Source organism: Emys orbicularis, chromosome 4, assembly GCF_028017835.1.
Source record: "Emys orbicularis isolate rEmyOrb1 chromosome 4, rEmyOrb1.hap1, whole genome shotgun sequence".
Lineage (NCBI taxonomy): Eukaryota > Metazoa > Chordata > Testudines > Emydidae > Emys > Emys orbicularis.
Genome location: NC_088686.1, coordinates 60,526,550 through 60,551,913, shown reverse-complemented (window position 1 = coordinate 60,551,913; position 25,364 = coordinate 60,526,550). Strand labels below are relative to the sequence as shown.

General features: G+C 40.0%; 1 protein-coding gene across 1 annotated transcript; it reads right to left on the bottom strand.

Annotated features, from left to right (window-relative positions):
• Window positions 1–1,943: 1,943 nt before the first annotated feature.
• Window positions 1,944–22,016, bottom strand: THBS1 (thrombospondin 1). The gene is made up of 22 exons (XM_065404251.1): window positions 21,650–22,016; window positions 21,280–21,372; window positions 19,777–20,354; window positions 19,080–19,155; window positions 18,600–18,796; window positions 18,316–18,441; window positions 16,751–16,844; window positions 14,803–14,976; window positions 14,167–14,343; window positions 13,642–13,815; window positions 12,907–13,034; window positions 12,616–12,768; window positions 11,860–12,078; window positions 11,109–11,216; window positions 10,259–10,418; window positions 9,635–9,753; window positions 7,178–7,412; window positions 6,417–6,644; window positions 6,017–6,288; window positions 5,408–5,505; window positions 5,140–5,279; window positions 1,944–4,365 (listed from the first exon to the last, which is right to left on the bottom strand). The coding sequence occupies exons 2-22, from the start codon at window positions 21,344–21,346 to the stop codon at window positions 4,358–4,360; spliced, it is 3,531 nt and encodes a 1,176-aa protein (XP_065260323.1). The 5' UTR covers window positions 21,347–21,372; window positions 21,650–22,016; the 3' UTR covers window positions 1,944–4,357.
• Window positions 22,017–25,364: the final 3,348 nt, after the last annotated feature.

Genomic DNA, 25,364 nt, shown 5'->3' with positions numbered 1-25,364 from the left:
ACTACCCATGACCCTTTGCTATTTTTCCAGAGAAGAAATTGTTTTAAAATATCCAGTTGAAGACAACAAGAGCAGGCAGCAGATGCTAGCACTGGTGTCTGTATGCTTCTGGTGTCTTGAACAATCTTTTAGCTGTGGAAAAAGGAATATTAGGACAGAACTTCAACATATGGTAAATTGGCGTAGCTCCACTGAAGTTAGAACAACACCAGTTGACACCCTGAAAAGTAGCAGGGGGTCATGGGTGCCATCATGAGATTTTTGCATATTTTCCAGGATTTGCTATTGCAACAACTGAGAAATTCCTGAGCAAACTGACTTCAGCCTCATTACTTTTCAGCAGTGAGTTCCATATATATATGCCATTGACAATGTGTCTGAAGTATGTGCTGTACTGGAAGTGGGAATTTTTTGTAGTATTTTTATGAACGATAGGCGTCTTAGTTGACCCATTTGGCTTGGTATTGCTACCCAGTAGGATTCAAATATTTCTCCTGGAACAGAGAGAAGGCATGAGGTATGTCACATAGTGGTCTGGGGTGGGGGTGAATGAGATATCAAGGGCTGCAATTAACCCCAAAGATCAACACCTAGTTGCAAAAGTAACTGAACATGCAAACATAGCATGGCGATGTTGAGAGAACAAAGAAGATGGGTGTCAGGAGCTGTGTTAAGAACTGGGTTCACACAGACATACAGCAGCTCATTTGGGACTGAGAGGCAAAGGGTCACAGAGGGAGAGAGGCCAGATGGATTCTACAGCAGCGTGGCTTGGTAGAGCCCAGCTTTGGCCAGCATGAATTCTGTCTTAACCTTTGCTTCTTTATACTAACCTGAGGACTTCCCAACCCTGTATCACAGTTGACTACTAAAACCAACCTGGTTTTGAGAAGGCTGCCTGGTGTTGCTGCACATACTGACTGACATGCATTGATCTCTGAAGGGGGTAAGTATCGCTGAACATCTGTCTAGCTCATTCAGACCCCCTGGGCAGAGCTAATGGTGTGAAACAGGAGTTCTGGAGCCCAGTGGCTCACTTCCAGAGTCATTGAGGCTGCATGGCCTACCCTTGTGGAACAGGGTGAACCTGCGGGGGTCTGACACACTAAAGGGGTAGCCCCAGAGGACTGTTCAAAAGCTGGGGCATAGCACAGACACTGTAAATCCATAACATATGCCATACACTAAATTTATTTGGAGTGGCTGCCATGTTGTGTCATTAATGAAAAGGGCTTGATAACCTCCTGCTGGTGCAGAGGGACTGAAAACTGCACTCTGTTGAGACAGCTGCACCCTACAGAATGATTCTTCTTTTTCCCCCCTCACACCTTCTTTTGTAAGGTCACAAAGTTTTTCTACCACTGCCCTCCTTAAAAGCCCTGACAATGGATGTTTGCAGTGGTGTTGTAACCATGTTGGTCCCAGCATATTAGAGAGGCAAGCTGTTGGCTAGAGGTTGGTCCAATAAAAATATTACCTCACCCTCCTTCTCTCTCTGACAATGGGTGGCAGCTTTAAGTTACTAGCTATGGCTGTCTGGAGAAGACTCTCCAGAGTGAAGCCCCAGTAACTTGACATTCTACTTCCAGGTTCCAACAGCAGGTCAGTGGATACCATTGACATATTCTAATGCATACTGACCAGCCATGCCTTCATGGCGCATGCCCACAGTATGGAACACATTCATGTCTACATCATACTTTCATCTGGTGCTTAACATATGGGATATAATCCTGGCTTGCCATTGACTTCAATCCTGGCCCTGTTCTATATTTCTAGGAAAAGCTTCATTTTCATATCAACCCTATCATTACTATCTTAGTTTGCTATCCTTATTGAGTTGAGCTTTCACAACTGAGTTAATGTAAACTGACCCATTAATTCAAGTAGTCCATAGAATCATAGTGAGAAGAAATGAAACTAGATAAAAAAAGATGTAAATATAAATTTCCATATTGGTTTATTGTTCCTTGTATGTAAGAAATTTTATTGTACAACTTACACAGCTTTAAAATGTAAAATGGTTAAAAATGTGTACAAAAAAGCATGTTCTTAGAAAATTATGCTAATAGCAAAAACATGGGCGGCGGAGCAAAACTCTTCAATTCAGTGTGCAAACATTTTATAAAAATAGAAATACTAACTCTACAGGTAGCACTTCCTGATAAATTATTTAAATAGCGTATCTACACAATTATGAGATTAACTATTACAATGGCAATGAGAAAAATAATTTATAAAAATACAAGCAATGGTATACAAGATGACAAAAATATAACACAACATTAGAAATAGTATTTAACATTGTTTCAATGCCATTTTCTTACTGGGAATATACTTTTCCGCAAAGAGAATTTGACTATGTACAGCATTTAATTTTTTAAAAAGTTCTACAGTAGCTTTAAAGTTTGTTAGACATTTAAATTCTGCTTGATCTGAAGATTTTTTTTTCTCAGTCACACAATGAGGTAATATTTGTACGTAAAAGTTTCACCTTGTTATTTTTTTCCTTTTTTTCTCTTTTTTTTTTTTTTTTGGAAAGACAAAGGATTATAGGTATAATCATGCTGCCCTTTACACCTGGAACAGCTTCAATTAACGTATGTCTTCCCCCCCCCTCCCCCCCCCCAGCCCCTTCCAGGAGCTCCTAAAATCCCACCTTCTCTGTGAAGCCTCCTATTTTTGCCACTGCACATGGATCATTCCAATGTGCGACCTGCAACTTCATAAATGGCTACAATCCAATGCTATACAGACAAGTGCCATTTGTGCCTCTAGTATGAAAACTTGTTGGGGCAGGGATTATGTTCTTTGTCTGGCATATTGTTGACCAATGGTCAAACACCATGTACATCTAATGGCACTACGTAAATGATTAGTAACAAATGCTATCCAGTCTCTCCAGTAACAGGCTCAAGAGATAGGAACTGACAGTATCTAAATAGGACTTGTGGTTTCTTAAAGAAGCAGAAAGGTAACCTACCAGGCCATCACCAATTGCCTTGCACAAAGTAGTAAAAAACCAACACATGGAACGCTGACTGAGAAAAAGCCAACAAACATTCATTCCATTCCCTCCCTGCTGCTGTTCCCTGTGCTCCACATTCTTTATGGGAAAGTTGCTTTTTGTAATTAATACATCTCAGCTATCTGATCCAAACAAAAAAGCTTTCTAAACTAAAATCTAGGTTCAGTATAGAACAGAATTAATAAATAATCTGTATTTACAATTGTACAGTCTTGAAGACTTGTAACAATGATTATATGGATAGTCTTGACGCATTTATTGTGTTTTGTTTTATCAATAGTCCTTCAGTCATTATGACATCCAGGATAGGTAAAAAATAAATATTTTACATTTTTTAAGGTTTTATCTACAGCCTTCTTCCTCCTCCCAAAAAGTGAGGAATTAAAAAAAAAAAAGTCCATGAAATTTGTAGAAAAAGGAATGTTACTATTGTCATTTGTTGTGCCTTTTTAACCATAAAATATAAAGCACAGATGTTTGTTCCTTGAAGGCCAGCACAGGTGCTAATGGAGAAAAGTTCTTGCTACATCTGCACTTGCTACATGTGGAATAAAATAAATATCTCTATTTAATCAGGCAATGGTACTAGATTCCAATTGTGAATCCCAGTTCTCACCAAGCTGGTGCAATCCTGTGTGTCAATCTTTATGCCCTCTTCCCCCACTGGGGATCCATTTTACAGTTTCTATTTTATACTGTATGGATTAACTCGCTAATACAGCTAGTCTACATCATGAAATCAAGGAATATATTTTAGTCACCTGAAAGATATTTAGTCCAAAATGTAACAGTTTCTCCAAGTTACCTGGATATAAACCCCAGAGAGCATAGACACCTTTTAGACAAACATGGGAATTTTCTGTTTAACCTTTAAAAGTCCACCCTCCCATCCCAAATCCCCTTTCCTCACATATTGAAATGTCTTTCGTTTTTAAGTAGTCCAAAGCACATCCAAAGATGTTCTTATTACAAAAATGCTACTTGGTGGGACCACCAGTAAAAGAGAGGCAGTGACATTACACTGTGATAAACAGCAAAGCAAATGTCTTACTGAAGCAAATGTGTGCTTTTTAGATGAAGACAAATTCTCATTCATGAAAAATACATTTGTTTCCTTCCATTTTAGCCGAGGTCATATGTTGAGTGTACTTTCCGTTTCATTCTTTCAAAAGCATTCTTGAGGCAGGTCATGTGTTTTGAGTCCACATTTGTGCAGGCAGAAGAAAAGAAGGAAGGAATACAATGGTCCCAGGGTTTGTAAAATATTAAACATTTCAGAAGGTGCAATACCAGCATTTTTAAATAGTCTCTGGATCAATAACCTCGTGATTATGGATCTGTGGAGGAAGGGCGGGAGGAGACAGAAAACTTATTACAGAATGAATTAAAATATTTCTGTATTATTAATCATCATTATAGTTAGGGACTAAGCTGAAAAGTAGTTCTTTACCCGTTTGGTAGCAATTTCTTGAGCCAGACTTTTGTATGAAATGGCCAGGAATGTAAGAAAGATTTGAGTTATGTGATGGACTAGGTTTTCAAGTGTGTATGCACTCCAACTCAGCAGAACACAAACCCTGACTTGTATGGGCACATAAACCATGAGCTGTGCATACATTTTGCATGGGTCCAAGCCAATTGGGATTTGTTTGCATGTGCATATGTATACATTAATATGAAAGTAAGGATTTTGTCTTTTCACACTGCAGTTTATGCACATGTTTGAAAAATCTGGCCAGGTGTTAAAAAAAAATCACTAGCTGTAGTTCAAAGCATGAAGTAAATATATTTTATATGCCTCTTAAAACATTATGTCCTGCAATTAAGTCTCTTCAACATTTCACTTTTAGTGGATGGTAACTTAACTATGCAAAATTCATTAACAGGATGTCCTCTATCCATCCCAGCACAACTCACACAGATCTCAAAAGAAATCCTGCATGTGTCTCAAGAGTAGTATAAGATTATCAAAATGTTGTATAATCACACACAATTTAAATTGATAAATTTCAATCTTTAAATTTGTTTTAAAGAAAGTTGCCTCAGAAGAAAACAATTGTTATTTCAATGTACTTCAGTAAAATGTCATACCAACAAGATGCCATCCTTACCTCTGCATTCATATTTAAGATCTGAGAAGAACACCATTTCTTGAGAGAAGACAAATAATCCTAACCGACCACCAGCATAGGTTTTATCATAGATTGGTCCTGAATCAGCCATGATTTTCTTCCCTTCGTACATTACAACTCTGCAAGAAGAGCAGTAATAAATCATCCTTGTCAGCTGTGGTAAGTTTTTATCTTTAATATAAAGCTAACCATTACCAAAATGACATTTGCCCTCAAGTCCCTTCAGATATATCACAACAATAGTTACCTAATGTAGCCAGTCTTTGGTCTGTGGCTAAGACGCCATCTGTAGGCAGTAAAATCTTTCCAGCCTATGTGACGAGGGTCATGCCACAAGGTCCGCACCTAAAAAAGAAGGATACGATTATAAATAACCAACAGAGGAATCCAATTATTTAGGCAATATTTTGACACCATGACAACATCTCGAGAAGCTTTTATATTCAAAATAAGGGCCTACAGCTGGACAGTGTATCCAAAAGACAGGCTCTGAATAGAGTCTTTTGAAACCCATCTGATTTAACTCTACTCCTACAGAGGTTCCTATTTAATTGTTCAATCTGCCTAGTGCTGGATGTTGAACGTTTCAGAAGGTCATCAGAAATAATGGACTCCCTACTTGTTTTAAACTTAGTAGAGTCCCTTAGCTCCAAAGGGAATCTATGTAGAGCTTATTCTTCATAATCAAGTTTATACACAAAATCCTACAACTACAAATTACAAATAATTATTTCTTCTAAGAGCCCCTTTCTACACTAACAGGATGCATAAACTCCCCAGAATTACCATGCTTATTGTTAGAATAAAGCCTGGCCTCCGGTGCAAGAAAATAATTAACCACAAATGCAGTTCTTACCTGCCCAGCGGTGTTTCCTGTGTGCCACAGAGCATTTCGAAGGTGCTCTCCAGGACCTGTGGTAGAGTTAACGACTTTGATAGAAAGACCTGAGTATCCTTGAGCTTTGGTTGGTGTTGAGTCCCAATAAGACTGGGTGACCTGCTTCCACATGACTACATAGAAACGGCTGCTAGACTGATAACCAAATACAAAGCCAGCATAGTCATCATCCCTTTCTGTATTGATGAAGAATGTGCCACTGAAGTCCACAGCATTGAATTCATCAAATCCTGGGTGAAGAATAAGGAAACCAAGTTTGAAGCCTCTGCTTTTATTAGCCTTATGCTGGACCTAAAGCTAAGTTTCTAGACTTTTATAAGACACTATGAGGAGAGAGGATCCAAAATGTTCTACTCACCCACTGCAAGTCCAGGATCACAATTGACAGTCTGAACCAGCTCTTTACCCTGGTGACGAACCACCCAATTAGGATCATTTTGCGATGTTCCCTTGGGATCCAGGGGAACCATCTGAAATCGACGGAAGTCTGTCTCACTGATGTCAACATTCTCAGGGCAGATGTCATCAATGTCTGGCACATTGTCTTGGTCAAAGTCATCTTTGCAAGCATCTCCACGTCCATCACCTACAAAAGTATAGGTTCACAGTGACAACTCTGAAAACTCATTGGCATAATTTGAGAATGATGCATCACTACAGTTGCCTCAAAGTCATACATGACACTTGAGACTGAAATCCGTTGCAATGTTTTGGCTGTGCCACTACTACAAGGCAAATTCTTGTAAGAGGCCTAGATTTATTTACATATTCACCCTGGTATCTTAGTGTCAAGTTTTTTTAAAGATATGCCTTAGGTTTACATTAATTACAGTAGCCATGATCGATTAATACGTTCATATCCCTTCTCCCTATCCCAATATTTCTTCCATTTTGGCATATTCCCAAACTTCATTAAGATACTGGGAATCAGCATAAGATCTGCAGTAAAAAGGAATGACATAATACAAATACAAACTGTATACACTTGGGTTTTTTTAATCCTTTTTAAAAAGAGAACAAGTTATTCATAACAGAATTTTTTACACATCTGTATGTAATGCTAGACAAGCCTTTGTGGAAAATGACTGGTTTTGATATTATAATGTTCATCTTACGTACCATCAGAGTCAGTCTGGTCTGGGTTGGCAACCAGTCTGCAGTTATCTTTGTCATCAGGGATACCATCATTGTCATCATCATGGTCACAGGCATCACCTTTGCCATCCTTGTCATGGTCAGCCTGATTGGCATTGGGCACATAGGGGCAGTTATCTAGGTTATTTTGATGGCCATCTTCATCTATGTCCTGATTGTTGTCACATTTATCACCTATACGGTCAGAGTCAGAATCCTCCTGTTGGAGAAGGAGAAGAGGAAAAGCTTGAAGAACAAGCTTTAAAATGCACAACACTTCTTGCAGCACTTGAGGATGCTGACAAGAAAGACACAGAAATACAAATTTTGAAGGCTAGAATTTAGGATTGCTATTCACTTAAAGAAAAAGGACCAGTATTAAATTCTTACACTCATTTTGTGATTCAGACAAGACTAGCTGTGCTAATTTCTTTTGAACTACTTTATTATTAACATTTCACTAACCAGTTGCTTTAGGCTTATTTATCTGAATATCTGGGGCTCAGAGAGTAGTGTGGTTTTCAGCTTTTTCCCAGGATATGTACAATTATGCATATAATGTTTCTGCCACTGCAGGCTAGTCTCTATTTACTCCATGAGATTTGCAGAGATCTAGTGTCAATTTACCCTCCATCTTGCACCTAGTATCTTTCTGTTCCAAGCACCATATGAAACTGACTTTGGTATGTACCTAGCCATTAGATCACTCTTACATTATAAGAATGTTTTGACAGACTGTTGTATGGCTTCCGCTCCATGTCATAATTTTCTTAATTACAGAAACAGCCTCCAAAGCCCTCTATAAACATACAGACTAAGTGGTATTGTAAGGAGATAGCCCATTACTAAAGGAAGTAACTATGTTTGGAAAACTCTCTTCTGCTTGCATTTTATATATATTTTAGCATCTTGTTTTTGCTGAAGTATATACAAAAGTCAGTTTCTATAATATGATCACATGGCATCTAGCTTTATATTTGTTAGAGCTATCAAAAGTTAGCCTGTCCTATATTCTTGCAGACACTCCTCAGACCCCAGGAGTTATTGAAGTGTCAGAGGCCATTTTAACTTACACATTCTGAATTGCTACAAGTGCTAGAGTTTAAATTATTTTGTCCTTAATACTCTACCCTACAGAAATACTTACAGGTAAGAGTTTTGTGGATCAATTTAAAACAACTATTCAAGAAAACACTCCATGAAAAGCTAGGGAAAAACCTAACAAAAACAATAGAATGGACCATGCTTCCCCCCACTTCACCTCCACCTATTAGAAAGAAGTCAAGTAAATGGGGCAAATGTAAAGCCACCTAACTTTCTAAGCATCATTGAAATCCTTGCATGTAACACTGCCCAGGCAACTACAGTACTACACTGGATTCCACTGATTTGCAACAACTTTTCTGGAACCATACAAGCATTCCAGTTATGCCCCTGAAGCTATTCATCTTACTGCCTTTTACTTGACAGGACTGTACAGGCTTTACCCACCGCTGCCGTCGAGTGTCTTAGAACCAGCAAATTCAGTGGGAGGGGCTGGAAACTCCCTCACCTCCACTTAATCTTGTAAAGATTAGTTCTTCATATTATTTATGAATATTGGAATATGCCTTTGAGCCTTTGCCATAAAGAGGGGAAAGCAGGCAGTATTACCCTTATTGTATTGGCAAAGGCAATCTTTTGAAATGTGGTTGTTTTGTACTGCTTTAACCTTTGTCTCAAAAAAGCAATGTGTCTATATAAAATGAAATGCAAGGCACTGCACTAGTTAAGCCTCTGGCCCTGCCATGCCTAAGATCTACCTCTGTTCCTAGCACACTCTGTGATGTTCAGCATACAACCTGCATTAATGTCAAGCACCTGGCAAATGTTTGGGGGTTGTTTTTTTTCAGAAAAAAATAAAATAAAAATCAACGGTTGCTTTTTGAGTCACATTACTCCTTTATTTTAGCTAATTTGGATCCAGTGGGTTTTTTTAAACCCCAACCCTAGTAATGCGTGTGTCTCTATTTGTAATTTACATAGTCTTCGTTTTTCTTGTACAGCATGTTCATTTGACTACACTCCAGACTGTACAGTAGAATCACTGAGAAGAAATTCTCATAGGCTATTTAAAATTAGTTGTTATCCATGTGAATTTCATGCTGTATTCCCAGAGTTACTGCAACTGACAAGATCCATAGACAAGTTTACAGACATGAGTGTCTCCCATTAAAAATGCTCAGGACACATATGATTTCAAACAAGAGTCCCACAAACCTCCATTACTCAATTTTTCAGTCAATAGCTAGCAGCTGTGTGAACTCCCTGTGAGATATGTTATCACCTGATAAAGGCATCATTTGTCATGTCAGCACAGCGTGTATAACAAAGGGTAAAAATTAAATGGTAAATAAGATTTGAATAGCAGATCCAGAGAGAGGTCAGAATACAAAAACCTACCTGGTCTGGATTGTGTTCCATAGGGCAGTTGTCACACTGATCTCCAACACCATCCAAATCTGTATCCCTCTGGTCTACGTTGTAGACATATTGGCAGTTATCCCTTTCATTAAGAATGCCTAAAGGAGCAGAGCAGAGTTGATGAATTCAAGTGGCTTACATAGATCATAAACTCACAATCTGAATACTGTATATGGAACTGAAAAAGTAAATAAGGCTGACAATTAAGCCAACAGTTTATATGTTGCTAAAATACCCACACTTGTACAGCATAATCTACAGTAATTTATCTAACAACCAATTGAGACCCCTGTTATAACCATGGGATAGCACAGGACTTCATTAGTTATATCTCACACCCATTGCCAGTGTGAACAGGGCTATAAATCAGGACCACCTGCTTCAAAAAATACAGGCTCCTAAACTAAAAGGAGAATTTCTATTGGTTGTAATAGGATTAGTGCTTATAGCCTCAGTCACTAGGAGGTGACTTGATCACACACCTGACTTTCTATCTAGTATAAGACAGGGGTACCAACAGAGGCAACATATAACTGACATCTATGCAGTACTGAACTATCTGCGTATGTGTAGGAGGGTGGAAATGGCAACAGAACACCTTACCATCTCCATCAATATCCACAGCACATGCATCTCCTTCTCCATTGTTATCAGTGTCAGTTTGATCAGGGTTGTGATTGTAGGGACAGTTGTCACAGCGGTCACCAACATCATCCCTATCATAGTCATACTGCTGTGGGTTGTAAATGAATGCACAGTTGTCCTGCAAGAGGGAGGAGAGGCCCAAAACCACTATTAATAAAGAGAGAACTACTTTGGTGCTTTATCAACACAATTGAAATGTATGGCTTTTGTTTTAGGAAGAGATTTAATGCAAGTTAAGAAAATGCTTGAAAATTCAAACTAGTTAAGCCCTCTTCAGTGGACAGATCAGAACTACAGTTTCTTTTAAAAAAATAAACTCAGATTGTAATGGATCCAAATGATGTCTGGGAGGAAGAAGTGGAATAAAACAAATTTAGAATTTGCAAAAAAACATGCACCCTACTTATCAACATTGGCTAATATTTCAAGCCCTTTGCATCTCAGCCAAATTTACCACTGGTGTAAATAGCAGAAGTGATAAAGTTGCTCTCACTTGCAGCAGTGGTGAATTACAATGACATTTTGAAAACCTTGGTTAGGCTGCTATTGTAATGAATAAAGCATGAAGTCAAGAGTCAGTCAATCTAATTTTCAAAGCTCAGGCAGCTGCAGCTAATTCCTGGAGCTACTGAAGATGCAATCAATCAGAGTTAGGCATCTCTTTGCAGATAGCCAACTTTCCCTTCAAGCCCGTCAATTTCCTACAATCTTCTGTTAAGATTAAGATCAGAGGCCAGGACTTGACCATTGGGAATGGAGAAAGGAAAAGCTACACTAGAAAAGGCATGAATCTTTCAGATTGCCTTACCCTGTCATCTGGAATGTTATCATTATCATCATCGTTATCACAGGCATCACCAATTCCATCCTTATCATAGTCTTCCTGCCCAGAGTTGGGAAGATTGGGACAGTTATCCTAGAAAGGAGAAAGTGCACAATATTTTTATCCCAGGCATAAATGCCATGTTTTCTTTATTTTTTTAAGAGCATGAACAGCTAGAGTTATACAGCATAATTCAGATCTCATTTACACTGGTGTTACCTCAGTGTAATTCCATTGATTTCAACCAGTCATCATAATTATTAAGGACTGCAGATAAAGTTTTCAAAAGTCAAAAGCCTAAGTGTATGTTATTTTTGAAGATGGTACTTAAGCACTTTTGATAATCTTCCCCTGTATCTTTTTTTGCCTAAAGCTTTTCTCTGTGACATTTGAGAATGTTTATGAGTGGCCAAAAATAGGCTCTTCATAGGAACATAAATGTGGTATTTTTGTAATTACTGGAATGTTCAGAATTCCTGAATGTTACAGGCATGACTCAACTGCTGTAATAACAGGTTCTCCGACAATCTGGGACTTTTTCTGACAATACAATGCCATGATATCCCTGAAGGAATATATTCTTATCTTGCACTATAGGTAGTTTAATATCTGTAATTACTCAAAGACCTGACTGTCTCATAAGCCTTTAAAATATTGAGCATTTAGCACATTCCTCAGATATATACTAAGGCAATTTCTTAAAACCGTAAATGGGAGAACAGGGGAATTTTCTTACTTTTTTGCAGTGATAAGTAGCATTGGTAACACAGACAAGGTCCTCATTTGGCCATCCATCTAAATCAGTATCTTCACCACAGATTATGCCATTGCCAGCATAGCCTGGTTTACACTCACAGCGGTACATGGGGTCACTGAAGTGGCCAAGGTAATTGCACTTGGCATTCTTGTTGCAATCATGAGTTCCATCTGTGCATGGATTACGTGGTTTGCAGACCTAAAAGACCACACACACAAAGACAGTAAAACCACTGCAAAAGTCTCTATCCCCATTCTTCCTGGATATACCACTAAGGCAAGAGGAATTTATGGCTGTTTTGATCCTAGATCCTTCAGAAACAAAATCTTGATGCAGAGTTGCCATCTTAGCATTAATTGCTATTTTTCCTTATTCAAACCTTTCATCTTCAAAGGGATCAGGCACGTACAGGTCTAAATAGTCACATGTTAAATATTTACTTCATTTCTGAATTGGCAACATTTCAACAAAAGTTCATTCCCCCAAACTCCTTCCCACCTTTAAAAGGCTAAGAAAGCAACAGCTTCTAAAACTCATTTTACTGAAGCAGATTATACGCTTGTACTATGCTGTCTCTTTTCAGATAACCTTTAATTTCCCAGACCATTAAGGCTGGTAAAGAACTTGCTTTTTCCCTTTTCTGAAAACTTCAAACCTTTTCAGGATACAGAAGGCAGAATACAGAAGGCAGCAGGGAGATTTTATAAACGAGGAAAATTCTCAACTTGGCAGTACCTGCTTGTTAGCTGTGGCATCCTCAATACCGCGACCAAAAGGCTGTGTTCCAGTGAAACGTGGTGGGCAAGGCAAGCAGTTGTATCCAGGTTCAGTGTTCTCACACCTGTGCACTCCATTGAGGACAAAGCAGGTATCAGGAACCTCTTGACACTGAAGTGGGAAAGATTCGGGTAAAAGGGATAATTAGACAGAGGATTTTTTAGGACATTTGGATTTTTAACTTGTAGTTTAGTGTTTTGTACTTTTTTATTAAAAAAAAGGCTAAAAACAAGAACTCAAACTTCTCACCTCATCAATATCTTTGCATTGAACACCATTGCCATGGTAACCAGTAGGGCAGGCACCACACTTCCAGGAACCATCAGGGGAGCTGGTACATGTCGTTCCCGCAAAGCAGGGATTAGACAGGCATCCATCTGAGACACAAGATTAAATCATGGTAAATGTCAATCATTTTAGTAGTCTGGCCATATCCAGCACCTTAACAATATGTGAATTTAAACAAACTTTTTGGACTGTTTTAAAGGGGTATGGCAGCATTTTAGACTTGAAAACAGCCTCACTAACCAATGGAAAATACTAATAGTAAATTTCTACGTGGCAATGACATTAGAATGCCAAATGAAAATAAGAAGTCATTGGTTTCAGTTGCATTCTTAGCTACAGAAAGAAGTGTTGTCTAATGGATTGATCATGGGTCTAGGAGTCAAAAACTCCTTCAGATCTAATCTCAGCTTTGCCACTGACTTGTTGTGCTATCTTGACAAAGTCATCCAGCTATTGTCGTATTCTACCCTCAGTTACACAAATAGAAATCCAAAGTAATGGCACGGAAATCAGTTGTGTTACTCTAGATTTGTAGCAATGTAATGTAAAGCAGAATTTGACTCTCAGTTTTCTCCATCACTAAAATGTAGATAATACAGACTTCAGATGAGGTGTAATTTTTGCACAAATATTTGAAGATGTAAATGTATCTAAGGGCTACAAAAATACCATTTTTTTAAAACTAGAGTTACTCACCAATTGGACAGTCTTGCTTATTGCAGACCTGGGTCCCTGTGGCATGACCTACGCAGTCCTTCCCACCATACTGAGGCTCAGGATCATTGCAAAGACGTCCACGTTTTTGAATGCCTCCTCCACATGTGACTGTACATACATCCCATGGAGACCAGGGTCCCCAGTTTCCATTTACTACAAAGCAAATCCATGCAAAATGTAAACATTCACAGAACTGATTGTAAATTCAGCAAGATACTACTAGCTGCATCTAACCTAGGTATTGATGTATGTGTGACAGAATGGCAGCACCTACATTTTTCATTTCTAAGTTTGCTAAAATTAGAGCCTGAGTGTTATTCAAACTAATTTTTTAATTTACTTATTTTATCTGAAGTAGCTTTTTAAAAAAATATGAGATTTTACCCAGCAGTTGATTTAACAAGAGACAGTTGCCAGGAATAGATTATATAGCAACTTCCAGCTCAAGAGGTTTGTTGTTTAAGCTAAATAATGTAATAGTCTCTATTTGAGCAGTATACTTACTTGGGCAAGGGTCTTTCTGGCATGATTTGGTTTCTCTTGCCTCACCCTCACACGGTTTGCCATTCATCTGTGGGACTGGAGAGTTGCAAAGACGGATTCTAGTGATCATGCCAGTGCCACAGGTAACAGAACATGATGACCATGGCGACCAATGGCTCCAACCACCATCCTGTTTGACTTTAGAAGAGACAAACACCTATTACTATCTAATCTGAGATATCTGTGAGTTCTTTGAGGCATGTCTGCATAGTTCCTAGAAGACTTTTGGCAGTGTGTGAATGCCAATATTAAATAAAAACCAGAGTTTTACTACACCACCATCATGGCTACAGATTCAAAAAAATTAAGTGCATGCTGCCCTGAGATTTTGCTATGTTTAGTTCAGGCCCAGTGCCAAAACAAACATTCATGCTTGCTTCCATTGCATACATTTCAATTTCGACATGAGTTTAGTAGGCAAAAATCTCAGGAACTGCTAGAGCTAGATACCAATGTTTTGTACCATCTGTAAGCAGCTTATTGTGGTTTAAATCATTACTATGACGTGTGTTAATTTAATACTTAAATTACAATTGTGGAAGCCCAGGGTGGGCTCAGGTAATTTTTATGAACTATGCAAGCAGATGAAATACTTACACCTCTTATCGCACTCCTGAATGTGGCAGGTACGAGTCTGCACAGAGGAACCTTCACAGCGATTATTGAGACTATCACAAGAACGGCCTCTCTGCTGAACCCCATTCCCACAGGTCACAGAGCATGAAGTCCACTCAGACCAAGGGGACCAGCCATCCTCTGCATAGTCACTGGCTGTAAGAGAAGTACATTTCTGCTTAAAATGGGAATAAAAAACTTCTATTTTATAGACTGTGTTTAAACCCTTTTCCCGCCAAAAAAATATAAAAAAATAAAAGGCTACATTTGTCATTTGCCTTCCTTTTACAAAACATTTCAGCATGAACTTTGAAGGTTCTGTCGTGTTGTCTCAGTGGCAAGCACAGAGGAAGGAAAGGGCAACACACCTAGTTTAGTGCTGTACTTTACTTTCATAAGAGTTTCTCAGTTCACTGTTTGGAGGACCAGCTTACAGTTAGGCAAGGACTGCATGTATGTTCTATTGCTGCTTATCTTGAACCCATTAGGCCATAAGTTGAGCTGCTTGGAAGAACTTCAACAGAACCATTTTTTATCAGAAAATGCAGTTTGGTCAAAATCTAAATGCTTTGCAAAATCATGTTGCTTCTGCCAAAATTTCATTTTGGAGAAAAACCTCGAAAAAATTTCCAACAATGTCAAAATATCCGATTTTGACATTTTCAGAATGAAATGTTTCACTTTTTGTTGGGAAAATTTATTTTATATTATATGATTTAAAGAGTTGAAATCAAAATGAAGTGTTTTGATCAGTCCAAAACAAAGTTTTCAAAACTTTCGTTTGGGGAATTTTGAAATTTTCAGGTTTTGTTCAGATTCAAAATGAAGCCAAATTTCAAAATTTTTCATGAAACAGAATGTCCATTCTCTGCACAGCTCTAGTTATTAGGTACATATGTTGTAACTTTAGCACCTGCATTCTTAGTTTTCACCATAAACTTTGAAGATATGAGGCCACTTATTTACTATACAAGCACCCTCTGTTCACTGAGATCTAATACAGCGATAGCTGTGATATGTCAAAAGCAAACACGTGTCATTATGACTTGAGTTCTATGCTATTTTTGCTTCTATTGTTATTCCTAAATTCATTATTCGTGTTATGTTGTGGTCATAGTTCAGTTGCTAAAAACTCTGAAGATTCACTTTTTTAAAAGCAGAATCGAGACAAAATATTTTTGTAAATAGTTTACAGTATAGTTATATTTATTGTGGCGGAAGATAGAAATCTAATCAGAAAAGTTGTTATCAGAGAACCTGATGGTAACAGCTTTACTTCTCTGATATTTTAAGAGATAGAGTATTTCTGCAAATTTTATATTGAAAAGTCAAATATTTTGCTGGAGAAAGTTGATATGAAGCTATCCAAATACAGCAGTTCCAAATTCAGATGGATTTAAAAGAAGGACTTATGTTTGATTGGTATTAGAGCATTCCAGTTTCAATACTGGTTACATCAGACTAGATTTGTCTACAGTACTTTGTAATACGGGCTTTTGAGGGACAGTTAAACTTCCTTTATGTGGCATGTTTCTTTGGATCAGTGCCATAAAGACCAAATTCAAAAGCAAGTAACCACATCTGAAATGTCCATCCCACCCTCCTTTCATTGCAAACATGCAATGGGATCCATGCCTGGACTGCCTGAAGTATCTTCATGTTTCTAGTATCACAGTGGTCATTACTTTGAGAAGTGGTAATTAGAATTTAATATAGCTAATTTATCAACTATAGTTTATTTAGAACAGGACTGCATGATCATTTAAGGGTCTCGAAATTCAGTTAATGCAAACTAAGGCTAATGGTTCTCCAGTGGTGTAATCCTATACCCAATTGTGTTATTTAGAGTACATTTTAGTACAGTATATCTAGCTAAGTGAGAGAGCAGAGCAGATTACAGCTAAAATTCCAGGCAAATTTAACTACTTACGCCAGCATCGTGGGCAGCACTCCCCATCAGGAACGGTGGCATTAGAACAAGGCATGAGAGGGCAAGACACTTTCCTGCATATAGTGGCAGAATTCTACAAAGAAGAAGAATCATAACTAAGCAAGTACAAATAAGTTTAAGATGAAATTTTAGCTGAAAAAGGTCAAATGCTAAAGACTATTATCTACTGAACTTCTTGGAAAAGATTCAGTAGTAAGTCTACTGCATGACTCCTTGTATTTAGAGCTGACACAATAGTGGTAGTTGTTCCAGTCATTCGTAGACCAGTTTTCCCAAGTTATTCTTTAGTTACTTTCCAACCAAGGGTGGAAATGTTTTAGAATTTGTAGAAATTAAGCAAAAGAAACTGCCAAATGTCTGAGTCGAACTCTGCTACATAATATATCAAATATTTCAAACTTTGAAGGAACTAACGAAGAATTTGAAACCAGCTTTCTCATGTGTTAATCTGAATTGAAATTGATTATATAAAGTGAGTTGAGTGGAGTTGGCTCAAAAAACAGCAATCCATAACTTATAGTTAGATGTGGCTTTGATCTTTGAAGGCAGAACAAAAAACTCCACCAGAAGACTGAATGAGAACTAAAATACAGTGTATACTTTTGCCAGTTCCGTTCCTTTCAGGACAACAGGCCTTCTTATTGATATAGTTTTAGAAAATAGTCTGGCAAATGGTTGTGACAGCTACCAGCATTCAATAATGAGAATCATAATGTCATTAGCTGAATACAAGTTAAAAAGAATATGAAGGCCTACAAGTATTCCATTTATATCCAATACTTAGCCTTTGGTTTCCAAATTGAGGCAGGCTTTGATGGATTTGTACTCCAAAGTGTTTTTAAGAAGGTATAATCAAAATTTGAAGAATGCCATAAAAGGAATTTTTAAAAAAGAAGTCTGTGGTATTATATTTATGGCATTATTCAGCATTTTAGGATATTTTATAGCATTCTACAGGAACAGAACATATTGAAGAATGAATTCCTTATATAGTTCTGTGGTAGTTTTGGCTAGCAGTTACCAACTTTATGAAATAGTCCTTCCTTTCAGGCTGCAAAATGTCTGCAAATTCTGTGGCATTAACAGTTTCATTATAGAATCAGGATTTTCTTTTTACTGGTTACATTTACCAGTGAACTGCAAGGATTCATTCCTATTCATTTAAGTCAGTAAAAGGTGCAGTTGAGTGCCTAATTTGGAACCCAAGTATTTAACTTAGTTTACTTTTTGGTTTGTGTAAACTAAACAGAGGCATTCCCCAAATCACTGAAATAGATTGGTTAATAGACTACTATATCAGTTGGATGTTTTTAGCCTACGCCCTTCTAAAATGCATCTTCAGTAACATTAAATGAAAGCTGCATTTACAGCACAGCCTACTACATCACTGGCTGCTAGATGGGTCTTTCAGAGGATGATACAATATGCAGTTTAAGTGTGCCTAGTTTTGTCTAGGATTCATTCTTTTACATAACGAATATCATTTAGGTAGCAGTTGTTTATATACAGATGTTGGCATGTTGTGAACTGTAAGAAGTCTTTACCTGGCAAGTACATTCAGTGCAGCTATCAATAGTCCACTCTTCTTTATTTTTGTGCAGAATTCCATTATGAATGCACACACCAGGCGTGATCTGCACTACTTTGGCAATCAATTCATTTTCTTCAGTCTTAATGAAACAGAAAAGAAAAAGCATTACAGGTATCTTCTGTACAAAGCTCTCCTTTGTCTCAACACTTGTAGTTTGGTCTACAAGTCTTAGAGGCAAGTTGTATTTCACTCAAATACTAGCTAATGAAAACTACTTTGGGTTTACTCGGCACTTACCACTTTGCGCACTCTGTCTTGAAGTGTTGTAACCATGGACCGCAATCCTTGCATTTCCACAAACATATTTGTAAGTTCATCACAGGAGAAGCCACAGACTGCCTGGATATCCTTTGTTTTATGGCCAATGTAATTAGTACGGATAGCTGGACTGGAGCCATTGATGGGATTGTCCAATGTAATGATCGCACTAGTGGCTAAAAACAAAACAGTATATGCATGTTAATATAGATACACGCACTTGATCTCTCAAGATTACAAGTGAAAAATTCATCGTTTGAAGTGTGCATAACACCTGCTAACATAGCTGTCACCAGGTCCATTTATTTGCCTATAAGCCTGAAAAAGTCATGTAATTTCTTATACAATAATGATTTGCATTTCAGCATACTTCTGAATTCTGTCTCAACTTGTCTTCCTAGCATGCTGAGGAATCCTATTTTAATAGGTCAGTGGATTCAGAAAAAGTTGAAGACTTACAGCTGGAGCAACCTTTGTTCCTTAGGATGGCTTCCAGGGTTGTTCCAAAGACAAACCGCACATTCTGCAGCACTCCCTGTGGACAGAGGAAAAATGACAACTTTTTGTAGCAATTACAGGGGAAAGAAGTGTAATTTTGCACAGAAAATCCAGTTTCAATTTAAACATAAAAGTCAAAGGCAATAGGGTGAGGCATGTTTCCAGAATGCTTCACTACCCCCCGTTTACTCAGTGATAGCAAGCCCTATGTCTGAACACTCTTTTCCCCAGATCTAAGTGTCTAATAACTCCACAGACATACAATGTCCTTTCTTCTCCTCTCTATATTCTGGGCTTTATTTTTGTTTACCAAAATTCACTACACAACTATTTATCTGATCAGAAACTTCGAGTTCTTCTTGTAGCCTTAGGAAATTCACCATCTCTCACCCAATGAGTCTAAAGCTTAACTGAGCTTGGGATTTGAAGAGGATTTTCTACAACCCACCATTAACATGCAAGCATCCAAGTAGATTGTGGAGACTATTTATGTTGGATGTGGACAGTTTTCCTGCACAAGCTGATCAGCGGCTGCACCCCTCCTATTCTCATTACTACTCTGTGTCACAAGGGTGTCTAGGTGCGGCCACGGTGCCTTTAAGCATTTCTCTCATTGCAGGAGCCCCATGAAGCTGCTGATTGAGAGAAGGCGCCTAACCTGGAAATTGTCATTGACGCCACCCTTGGCGATGCGGAGCTTGGCACTGCTGGCCAGGTCCCTGGTGAAGATGTTTTGGATGGGGATGTCCAGTTCAGCATTCTCCATTTTCTCACACCCTACGTACAGCTGGGCCCGGTCCTCCTGCACGAACAGGGTGATATTCTTCCAGTGCCCAGTGGCCAGCAGGGCATCTTCCACTGACACCACCTGCTGCTTGCCATCACCGGACAGGCTCAGGTCTAGGGTGCCTGCCTTGCCATTAGACACCAGGTTGAAGATATGGCCAGAGCTGTCCTTGCGCTCCACGGCCAGCAGGGTGCCCCGGCTCTTCTTGGCCTGCCGGAGGGTAGCCAGCAAGATGAAGCCCTTCTCAGCATAGATGGCATCCAGCAAATCTTGGAACTTGTCATCAGGTATGGCTGGGATGCGGCTGGCATCCTCAATGCGGTAAGCAGGGCTGGAGGTATCAGGTCCCTTCACCAAGTGCACCCCAGTTGCCCGACGTCCGGCCCCCTTGCGAGTGAAGCCGATGAGTTCAAAGAGGTCAAACACACTGTTATCATCTCCCCCAGACTCTGTGGAGAGACCAGAGCAAGCACTGTGAACAAGGACAGTAAGGGGCTGAGTGGCTGTGCAACCCCTGGGGTGGGGGAGCACACTCTGGTGCTGGGGGCTATGAAAGTAGCTCAGCCCCATTGGGGGCTGGTGTTCACTGAGGCTGAATGGGGGCTTTAAAAGGGAGTTGAAGGTCAGTCCAATGGAATGGGGAGCTGGTGGAGAGACAGTGCAGGCAGGGGCAGCTGTGAAGCTAGTTCAGTTCCATAGGGGGGCTGTTATGCAGAAGGGCATGGCGCATTCCAGTTGGGATGCCGGTAGGCAAGTATCACTTACATCCTGACTTATGCACAAAGGTAGCTGGACAGCGAGTGGAGTTTTAAACGCCAATAGAGGAGGGGAAGCACACCAGGAGACACAAGGGGAGGAGAGCAGAGTGCCCACATCTGTCAGATCCCATTTTAAAATCTAAGGTGAGAGTTCTCTGATCACCTACAGAGATCTCAACTAGTACATAAATAATTTCTCTATATGGTCTATGCTGCTAAGTAATGCACAGTACAGGCAAGATAAGGGAGAATGCCAGATTGCTTCTTTTAGCTCCTCAGCTACATTTTTTTCCAGCATAGTGTGGAAAGGTGAGCAAACCATGCTCTACTTTAAAGTCCTTGAGTGCTCAATCCTTCCTTGTTTGAAGGTTACATAAATTCTCCACGGGAGGAAATAATTTGCTGTTCATAACCACTAATCTGAATATTCCTCAGGCTAATGCATTTTTGTGGGCTAGAAATATCAAAGCAGCTCTTCATCACAGTTTAAGGTTTCATTCCTTCAAAGTCAACACCAAAGATACCAGAAGCCTTAAAAAAAAAATCCTGACCATTAATATTGACTCAAGAAATCTCTTTATAATCACCAGATACAGAATGAAGCCACTGTTCTTACCTGGGATCTGGTTTGTTCCGCAGACACCAAGCATTAGGAGGAGAAAAAGTCCGCCTGGTAGCTCCATGGCAAAGATCGGTCTCCCAGACAAACCTTCGAACAACAATAAAAGGACATCTCATAGCCATTACATTCAGAAAAGTAACGTTTGGGGACACTGGCAATCAATAGGTTTGTCAGGTGCCCTGAAGATGGAAAACACTGCAAAGGGCTACGTGGGGGAGAGATTACCGAAGAGTGCATATGTAGCTAGATACACACAAACCCTCACGCATTTCAGTTGGTTTTTCCCCCCTGCTTGATTGGATTTTGTCTCTTAGAAATTACATTACGTCGCAGGGGGGAAGAAAAGTGCTGCTTCAGCACTTACCTTTACAGAAAAAGATGATGAGACCCTAGAGATAACCCAGGGGAGGAAATATCTTCTGCAGCCACTGAATAAAGAGCGATCAATATCCTTCTGAAGCCCTTGGATTCTCCTGGTGACTCTTAGGTGAGTTATTGTCTCTAGCGCTCTACACGCGCTCAGCAAAGCCCCATAGCCAGTAGTGCCAGTGTCTCTTTGCAGCGGGGTCTCTCGTGTTCTTGGAGCAGTCCGAGGGTAGCAGTGAGTCCTGCTTGGTGGATCGGATCAGTAGCTGCTTGTAGCCCCCGGAGGTTTCCCTTGGCTTGCAGCCCCTGGCCGGTGCACTGGAGTGGCTGGAGGAGCTGCTCTCGCCTTTAAGGGGTCGCTCGCATTCCTGAAAGTCCCGCGGGCCAATCAGCAGCAGCCGGGCAGGAAGCGGGCTGGTGTTTATCCAGTTACCTCACAACAAGAGAGAAACAAGCCTTTCAAAAAAAAAAAAGGGGGGGGGGGAGGGGGAGGGCGATGATCACACTCCAGCCTCTCAGTTCTCTACGCACAGCAGCACATGGTGGAGGCTCTGCCATCCACTGTTATAGACCTGTGAAGGGATTTGCTCTACCCCAAGTCGGGGTGCTGGGAATTCCTGAGAGGATCGCTGGAGTAGTTCAGCACTAGGGTCTATCTGAGAGAGAGAGGGTGACAACCCGGCAGTGACAGAGATGATTTCCCCAGTCTGGTTTCCCCACTGCTACCCCAGTAGTTAATTCATTGCTGGTCACTGCTGGGCTGGGGCTATACTTTCGTGCTCATGTACACTGGCTGAAACCCTGGGATGTCTCGGCCAGGCTGTTTGCACAGCGGGGCTCGGAGGTGTGAAATATACACGGACCTTTAATGCGGCTCTAACTCGACGCATTTCTCTGATCATGGGCATACTTTCAAAAAGCCTTCGCGTCCCAATCCAAGCTGTCCACTTGGCGGCGCTCTGCGAATTCTTATCGCCATGGCCGGAGAGGAAATGGTTTTCAAGTTAATCATTCCTAAGGGGAAAGTGCATTTTTCCTTTTATAGGAAATAATGAAGTTGCTTCTTGAAACTCACCCCCACCCCTGCAAACCAGCTCTCCCCAGTTGTACTTTTTGTGCAATTCTTGCTTGAGTGTTGGAGAGAATTATGATGTCACCAAATTCCTCATCAATCGCTATTCGTTCACAGGGAAAGAAAACTGCTGCCAGTTCTTTCTTTTCTCTGCTGCCTAAAAATCTCTCGTTCCGGTCTTCTCTATTCCCCGGGCGCTTCTGAGGAGATGTACGTTAATGGCTGGGAAGCTGTGTAATTCTCCTGGGTGGCGGTGGTTGATTTTTCAGTACTCTCCTAGTGTATAGGGGATCTCGGTGCAGGGCACACTGACAGAACCTGTCCCTTGCCAGCATTACTCCAGCTGTCTGGAATCCCATTCATGTCCTCTGGCACTGACGTGAGAGCAGCAGCAGCCCTTCCACGCAATGGAGTGGGTGGGATGAGACGTATGAGCTAATCAGATCTATCTGTACAGCCTTGTTGTTGTTACCAGGAGACCCAGGTTATCAATCTTCTCCAGACAAGTGCCCACACATCCCCCCAACCCCAAGCTTGATAGCAAGTCAGATCAGTAACACATGTGTCTCCAGGTTAACCATGCAGTTTAAATTCGGAGTGAGTTTGCTATAGTGTAGTGTGAGGGAGTGGGTTGGCTAGGTGGCAGGATATGTGTGACTTTAGTGCATATGTACATATGCCCGATGTGTAGTGTGTGCCAGTAATAATGCTGAGTTTGAGTGTAGTATAGTACATGTAGTGTATGGTAAGTTTGGAGTGTATGAGTTTAGTGTATGTAGTGGGTAGTGCATATGAATAGTAGTGTAAGTTGTGTATATATAATATGCAATGTGTGTGTGATGCGTGTATATATAAGTATGCAGTGTGTGTGCGAGTAGTGTATGAGTGTATATGTAGTGTGTAAAGGACATGGCTGTGAGACTTGGCTGACCTATAGAAAACACCTGAAAACCCTGGAACGTCAGCACCAACACTTTCTTCGGAAGATCCTCAAGATAAAGTGGGAGGATTGCCGCACTAATGCCAGTGCCCTCACAGAGGCCAACATCTTCAGTGTTGAGGCCCTGATTATCCAGCACCAGCTGAGGTGGAGCGGGCACTGTGTGTGCATGCCTGATGTATGCTTACCAAAACAACTGCTGTACGCCCAATTCACCAAAGGAAAAAGGAAACGGGGAGGTCAAAAGAAACAGTTTAAAGACACCCTCAAGATAAACATCAAGAGATGTGGCATTGACACCACACACTGGGACAGCAGTCCAGGACAGGGAGAAATGGCAAAGACTAGTCAGAGAGGGAACATCCATTTTTGAGGAAAACCCCCTTGCCCTGGTCACAGAAAAACACCAGAAAAGAAAAGACAGACAACTGTCACGCAGCAAACGCTGCCCAACCCTGACTTCCAACGCCACCTGCAACATCTGCCAATGAGCCTGTGGCTCAATGATCAGACTCCTCAGTCACCAAAGAACCCATAAAAAATAAACACCTGTGAAAGAGATCATCCTCGACCTTGAGGGATCGCCGACGATGTAGTCGATATATGTAATGTCTGAGCATAGTGTAAGTTCTGTTTATGCAGAATGTGAGCACAATGTTGGTAGTGTGCCTATGCATAAGTGGATAGTGAATAATTGTAGTATGTAGTGTGTAAATTTAGTATGCAGTGCATATTATGTACATGTAAAGAAGGGAGTATAATTCAGTCACATTAATCTCAAATCAAACTCAAAATGAGATGGCAACTACACATGGTTGCTTTTAAATGTTAACTGCAATTGCAGACCATACATTACATGTGTTTAGCTGCAGAAATGCACTCTCATTTGGAAACTCAAATATCTGTTGGGAAAGAGCACCCTTTCCCCTTTTTGATTGCTCAGAACTTCCTCTAATTTGTTTTGGAATGAAATTTCCTATGCTTGGTCTCAGCCTGGCATTTATAGTTTTTTTTTTTTAAAGTTGGAACCCAATTGGTTCAGCTGTTTTGCGAGATTCAAGCATAAAAACACAATAGGACCCTCTTCTGCCTCCTCCCCTGCCATATGTTCTGATATACAGCACAGGTTACTTTGGCCCAAAAAAGAAACATTACAAATCCTGTAGTGAACATGTACTTCTTTTGTTCTGACATAAGAGTGATCATCTTTAACCAGACTATCTCTGCAGGACGAAGGAGCAAGAACTGAGAAAGAGGTTCTCCCCACTCTTGGTGTGTGTATTGCTGTTGAGAAACAAGCCCCTTGCATGTATTTTAAGAGAGCTTTGATCCTCTGTGGAGGTTGTGTGGGGAGACAGACATGGAAATGTAAAGAGCATCAACTGGTGTAATTGTTATAGCTCCAGTGAATTCAATACACCTATGACAAATTATATCAGATGAGGATCTGCCCCATTACCCAGATTTAAGGGCTGGGGAAAGATTGATGGTTTAAAAAGATAGATTGGAAAAAAGTGATGTCTCCTCCCATGGTGGGGGTATAGTAAAATATGGACTGTCCTTGTAAGAGAAAAGCAATAAGTAATGTATAAGATAGTATATTAATGTTTTATTTAGGGCTGTCAAGCAATTAAAAAAAATAATCGCTATTAATAGTGCAATTAAAAAATTAATAACTATTAATCATGTGATAAATTGTGC